The 7,040-nt window shown below is 46.8% G+C and overlaps 1 protein-coding gene across 4 annotated transcripts in view; it reads left to right on the forward strand.

Annotated features, from left to right (window-relative positions):
- Mrtfb (myocardin related transcription factor B) overlaps positions 1-7,040 on the forward strand; it is a 162,097-nt gene that overhangs the window by 143,881 nt on the left and 11,176 nt on the right. For all 4 annotated transcript variants that reach the window (XM_029470662.1, XM_021184572.2, XM_021184573.2 and 1 more), the window contains 4 exons: positions 1,547-1,809; positions 3,381-3,480; positions 3,955-4,986; positions 6,457-6,612. In XM_029470662.1, coding sequence (XP_029326522.1) covers positions 1,547-1,809; positions 3,381-3,480; positions 3,955-4,986; positions 6,457-6,612 — 1,551 coding nt within the window. The remainder of the gene's footprint in view (positions 1-1,546; positions 1,810-3,380; positions 3,481-3,954; positions 4,987-6,456; positions 6,613-7,040) is intronic.

The raw sequence follows: 7,040 nt of genomic DNA on the forward strand, positions 1-7,040 counted from the left end.
GTTGTGGGTAGCTGGCGAGTGTCAGCCGACCCTGCGCCCCAGCTGCCCCGGTCTAGATGTTTTTCAAATGATATATTTCAATCAAAGTTTCCCCTCTCCCAATTCCTCAAGATTCTCCCCATCTTTCCTCCCTAAACTCTTTCTGTCTCTCATTAGAAACAGGCATCTAAAGAATAATAAGATAAAACAAAAATAAACCAGAATAGCCAAACAAACTTGCTCTGTTTTTTATTGGTTTTCTTTCAGATGAAGTTGTAGTGTGGATACCAAAAGGCAGAGAATGGTCTGATGATCTTGAAACTGAAAAGAACAATGCAGGAAAAGCTGCCTTGTCAACCATAAGACAGGGCAAGAGTATCTTATCCCCACCAGCTTACAGATAAATGAGACTCAGACTGTGGTTGCTTTATTTGCCCTTGACAATTACTGGGTGGTTACCCCTAGTCTACTCTTCTACCTGCTGGCCTGGCTACCTCCCCAGCAGTGTACCCCAGATACCTGCTGTTTCTCCTGGCCGTGTGCTCATCATCCATCTGCCCTCATGGCGACTTCCTTCTCCTCTTCTCAAGGCTGTCTCCCCCAACCAGGTCACTCCAAACCTAAATTCCTCCAGTAATTAGCTGTAGCCAAGCTCACTTAAGCAATGGTTTTAAATCAAAGAACAATGTTTGTACAACAAAAACTTATGTAAACTTGAGAAGTCACTGTAGGCATAGGCCTGCTGATATACAATTTAGTATTACAATACATGGCAACAGACCAAACCTCAACACTTAGTATTTTGAATTATTTTCCTTAAAACTGTCTTATTCTCACTAGAAGGAAGCATTTCTAATGTCACACTATAATAGTGACATTAATCATTCCCTTATTACACTTGCAGTATACAACCTGCTTCTTAGTAGGAGATACTATACATGCGTATCTTTGTGTCTCTATGCAGGAAGCCCAGAGTAGATGTCTGGTATTTGTATCAGCAGTGCCAGACCAACCATCTTGGCTGAGCCAAGGGAGCCATGTAGAATGAAAATCTTTAAATCAAACTAAGTCTGCATTTGTCTTTGTGGTTCTTTGTTTTGAGATAGGGTCTTATGTAACCTACAGAGCCTCAGACTCTGTAGCCAAGGCTGACCTTAAACTCCTGATCCTCCTGTTCCTCCTTCTGAGTGCTGGAATTGCAGGCCAGGTCAGTGGTTCCTGAAATGTATTTCATGTATTCCTTGCCAAGGCCATGCAGGACTGTCTAAGACACTCTGCTGTTTTCCTTGTCAATCACTAAGACATGCTATCATGTATGTTTCACTCTCCTGGACTGACACCCCCCCCCCCCCCCATGAATAGATAGATGGGTTTATTAGCAGTAAGTTTGAAACTCTTGCTTTAAGCAAGGGTACTACATAGTTATATCAGGAACAGACATTTCCTACACTGTCAAATATATAAAAGTTCCTTTGCACTTTCAACACTGATCAACAAGCAGATTCAGTCCATGTCACTCTGACATGTCTTAAAATGTTTTCCTTTTTATTATTTCCTCCAAAATCAGCAAAGCCATCCGAAGAATCCAAACGACAAACACCGTAGCAAAAAATGCAAAGATCCGAAACCCCGAGTGAAGAAGCTTAAGTACCACCAGTACATCCCACCCAACCAGAAAGGGGAGAAGAGTGAGCCGCAGATGGACTCCAACTATGCCCGCCTGCTCCAGCAGCAGCAGCTCTTCCTACAGCTGCAGATCCTGAGCCAGCAGCAGCAGCAACAGCAGCAGCAGCACTACAACTACCAGACCATCCTACCTGCACCCATCAAGTAAGCTGTGCTCAGGGATTTGTCCTGGTGTGGCTTGTATCCGGCTTTGGGAGGATCCCGAGTTACAGAAGGTTGGGTATGCCCAAGTACTCTGCTCAGGGACCACCCTCACTTGGCTGTGGACCAGGCTTTCCACACAGTGTAAAAATCCCACAGCCATTGTGGCCTGCCATCTAGTCTCTAAGCCTTTCACAACCATTCAGCACCCATCAGTATCAACTGCTGTGAGAAAACCCTCAGGATGCATACCCTCCTGCAGGGAAGGCGCAAGGGCAGAAAGGGAGGAATGAGGGGAAGGCTTGTGGAAAGTTCCACATGGAAAGCTCTTCCAAACAGGGAAAAAGAACAGCAGCAAGGGACCATAATCAGTTCCTAAGGCAGGTGAAAGGAGTAAGTAAGGAGAGCTGTCTGCAGTAGACTCTGTTCCACGTGGCAGACAGTGCAGTGTCTTAGGCAGTGGGAACTGGGTAAGACTGAAGCATTAAAGACAACAGTTGGATGCTGATAGTGAAGGAGCCTGGAAATGTTCAGGGACAGAGGGGCCATGACGAGGTAGTGACTGGATGGGTCAGACGTGATATACAGGGAATGGTCTGCATGCCCAGGACCAGAGAAGGATGGCATTTGTACAGCTTGAAACCTGGCCTTAGGGCCAGAGCAGGCAAGTTTGTACCCTCAACTCATTGACTGAAAATTTTTTTTAAATATTTATCCCAGTATGTTTTTTCTGAATAGAAAACCCCATCTTTCACTTAACACTTACCCACCTGGAGATGAGACTAAAAAAAGACAGAAAGCTTGTCATTAGAAAAATACTCTTTGAGTAAGGTGTTCAGTAAGACTGGACACCACTGGCCCTATAGGCCAGGCTAGCTTCTTAGGAACCCCACTAAAAGATGCTGCTATAAAATAATAGCTCCTTATAGGGGATGATTATCAGTTTGCTTCTCCTAAGATGAAGATGTCACAATGAAGACTAAATCCTCTGGTAATGTCAACCATATTGTGAAGCATATGCTTAAAACATGAGCGTGTGGAAATGGGAAAGCACAGTATAGCTGTTACTCAAACTTCATGGCAAGGTTGATTCAGAAAATACCCAGGAATGCTCCCTGTGGGGACAATATTGAATGGCAGTAAAACAAAGAGCACAGATAGAGTTCTTCCAAATCTAAGATGAGACATAAGACTCTCATCATTTCACCCAGACCTTGGAGAACTTCATTTCTAAGTCTTAACTGCATCACATCAGGAAGTGCTGAAAGGCGCCGCTGTGACCATGGTCGCTGCTAACGGACAGCATATGCCTCGGCTCTCCTTGCAAGGGTACCTGAGCCGATCCCAGCCCTTTGCCCTTTCTGCATAAAGCACAGAGTGACCTTCTAAATGTCCTCCACACACAGAGGGAGCTTCTAGGGATTTGACTGGAGTAGGATGCATTTGACATTTCCACAATACTAAGTTTTCCTGTCTGTATCCGAAGTTGATTCTCCTTGTAAGCTGACAGATTGCTTATAGACTGGAACCTAGACCGAGCTTGACGTAAGCTCTGATTTCTTTTTTTCTTGAAGAACTGACAAGAACAGCAGCAGCAGCAGTAACAGCAGCAGCAGCAGCAGCATGCCGGCGAGGAGGCCAGGACCACTGCCCTCCAGCTTGGATGACTTAAAGGTGACAACTCTACCTCTAGCTCCTCACCCCTGAGTGCCTTCCTTGCACATGAGCAGGTGGCCAGGTTTGCCTGTCATGTGCCAGTTGTCTATAGATGGACAACTTTAGCAGTGCACTGCCACCGTTTATGGAAGTGTTTTTCTTTTATTCCCCTAGGTGTTAAATTTCAAATAGTTGATACTAATTCTCATTTACTGACCATGTGCCTTATTTGAGCACCCAGAGAAGAGATCACTTCTCTGCAGTAATTACTGCAATATCACCTGTTTTATAGTTACTGCTAACAGGCTTCTGCGCCTCCTCTGTAGACTTAAGTTATCCCAGTGTGTACAAATGGAGAAAGTCTGTTTATGTGTCAGGTCCAGACATCTATTGGGAGTGTCACCATCCATCTGTGGGCCACGGAGGTATGTTCTGGTGTTTTTTGTGTGGGAGACTCAGAAAACCAAGCACCTGATCTGCTTTTGCCTCCAGGTGTCAGAGCTGAAGACAGAACTCAAACTGAGGGGTCTGCCAGTGTCAGGAACTAAACCAGACCTCATCGAACGCCTGAAACCCTACCAGGAAGTGACCAGTAGTAACCTTGCCACTGGCAGTATTGTGGCAGTGTCATCAGCAGCCATTGTCACCAGTAACCCAGAGGTCACGGTGGCACTGCCAGTCACAACACTGCATAATGCTGTAACAAGCTCTGTGTCCACTTTCAAGGCAGACTTAGCACTTCCTGCACCCAGCAGTGTGCCCCATGTTGAAAATGCCCATTCTCCTCTGCCCATCTCCCCATCACCCTCTGAGCAGTCCAGTCTTAGTACCGATGACACAAACATGACAGACACCTTCACAGAGATCATGACTATGATGTCACCTTCCCAGTTCTTGTGTTCATCTCCCCTGAGGGTGGTGAGCCATGACGACAGCCTGAGCCCTTCCAGTAGCACCCTGTCAACTCTAGAACTGGATGCTGCTGAAAAGGACCGCAAACTTCAGGAGAAGGAGAGACAGATTGAAGAACTGAAGAGGAAACTGGAACAAGAACAGAAGCTTGTGGAGGTCCTCAAGATGCAGCTTGAGGTGGAAAAACGTGGGCAGCAGCGACCACCAGACCCTCAGCCCAGTGACCCCCCACATCCCTTTAATACATCAGATCCGAAACATGGCAGTGTTGGGTCCTCCATCAAGGATGAAGCCTCACTCCCTGACTGCTCCAGCCCCCAGCAGCCCATCACAGTGCCTGGCCACTCTGTAGGCCAGCCCATCTCCACAGGTAGCCAGACCCTAGTTGCCAAAAAGACTGTGGTCGTCAAGCAAGAGGTCCCCATGGCCCAAGCAGAGCAGCAGAACGTTGTCTCGCAGTTCTACCTTAGTTCCCAGGGACAGCCACCTGCCCTTGTTGCTCAGCCTCAGGCCTTACTGACCACACAGACAACTCAGCTGCTGCTGCCCGTGTCCATCCAGGGCTCAAATGTTACTTCAGTGCAACTCCCAGTAGGCAGCCTCCAACTCCAGGTATGAAGTGTGCTTCACAGTGTTGCCTGATAGCAAATACTGCAGCTAGCTCTGAGCTGTTGTGCAGCTACTGTGGGCTACAGTTTTGGAAGGCGTGGTGTGGGTGTGGGGGAGAGGAGGAAGGGTTGGTCTGGCTAGCACTGTGTTTACATCATAAAAACCAGCAGGGTGGCCTCCTGTTCTATTCCCTGTTCTCTTGGATGCAGAATGCGCCTGCAGGGCTGTTGAGAGCACACACTGCTCTCAAAGCAGACTCAGGTTCAGTTCCTAGCAACCGCATCAGGCAGGTCAGCTGTCTAATTCAGTTCCAGGAGATCCTATGCCCTCTGATTTCTTTGGGGACCTGCACACATGTGCACAAGGCACCCAGACATAGAAATGCATATTTAAAGATTAATGGCATTATCGTAGGCTGTGTGCCTTGAACACTTCACTCTCTGCCCTGGTTCCAAGTGACATTCCATTTCTAGGAGCCCGGGGACAGATATGAAATGTAATCCCATGTCTTCTAGCTGGGGATGGTGGCAGGAGTCACATGCCTGTTCTTGGGAGGTGCCATTTATATAAGAATGCTTCAGCTGAGGAAAACATGAAGTGGGGTTGTTCTGACTGCAGAGACCTGCAGATTGGCTCTGTTGCTGTATAGTGTACTTCTGGCGGACCTTACCTAGATGTGGTCATAAGGAAAACAAGCCATTGATCCAGTGCTTCAGCTTTAATCTGCCCAGTACCCGTGGCAGGAGTCAGTACCCAAACACCCTCAACAAGTGTACAGCAATCCAACGCCCTGCTTTGTGTGCAGCAGTGTGCAGAGTACGCATGAGTTAGAAGCCTACTCTAAACGTGTGTTAGGTTGCCAGTGGATCCAAATCCTTTGTTGCCATTGATACAAGAAGAAAACCTGTTTTCTACTGGGCCTGTATACAGCTGTATGCCCAGCATCTCTGGCTATTCCTAGACTGTGTATACTATAAGCTTAAAAGCAATTCTGTAGGTTGTTGGGTATCATGGGTTACAGACCTATAATGTGTAGAGCTGTCTTGTTTCATTATCTGCTTTCAAAACTTTTCAAGTGAAATCTTAGCCACCTTAAGGAACAGTGAGGTTAAATAGACAGCTGTCTGACATTTGTCACTGGTTTAGGATTGTCATCGAACTCACTCAGGGAAAGTTGATAGAAGTCCCAGCATGTTGTTTGGGTCGGTGACTGTAGATATTGAAGCACTGTGTTTCTCAGGAAGCTAGACAATTTTGAACCCGAGTCCCCATCTCCAGGGAAGTACAGAGGGGTGACAGAGAAAGGGAAAAATTGCTAAAGATCAGATGCATACAGATGGACCAAAGTGTGTGACTATAACCATTGTGTCATGTCAGCTTAGCTGTGTATCCCGAAGCAAACGGTTACACTGTGTTATAAACTCAATTCCAGATGTGCTTCTTGACACTAAGATTAATTTGTTTTCTTCCTAGACCCCAGCACAAGGAAGAGTCCAGGCTCAGCCTCATGTAGCTGCTGCCACTCAGGTCCCAGCTGCAGCCCTGCCCTCAGCACTGCCCTCAGCACTGCCTCAGAAGCAGGAAGCCTTCCCACAGCACGTGCTGGGCCAACCTCAGCCAGTCAGAAAGGTGAGGTGCTTACAGAGAGACCAGTGCTAATCTTTCCTGTCACCTCTCCCCTGTCAGTGAGCATCGTCCCAAAAGCGTGTTCTTTGGGAAGGCTGTAATCCTCAGCCACAGAACAAACCTTGGATCCAAAGCTATTAGAACACAGATATTTTGTCTAGGACTGGGGGAGTTCTTTAGTGTGAAAGATGGTTAAATAGTCCAAGCCTTTTCCAAGTAAGTTCCCAGAGCTTGATTTTATAATTCTGGTAGGGTAGATTTATTGAATTTTGAGGTATATTTCTTTTCTAATTAAATGTGTTGTTCCATGGGGAAAGGTAGTTGAAGATTAAAAAAAGATATTTCTGGAGCCGGGCGTGGTGGCGCACGCCTTTAATCCCAGCACTCGGGAGGCAGAGGCAGGCGGATTTCTGAGTTCGAGGCCAGCCTGG

This window comes from Mus caroli, chromosome 16, assembly GCF_900094665.2.
Source record: "Mus caroli chromosome 16, CAROLI_EIJ_v1.1, whole genome shotgun sequence".
Lineage (NCBI taxonomy): Eukaryota > Metazoa > Chordata > Mammalia > Rodentia > Muridae > Mus > Mus caroli.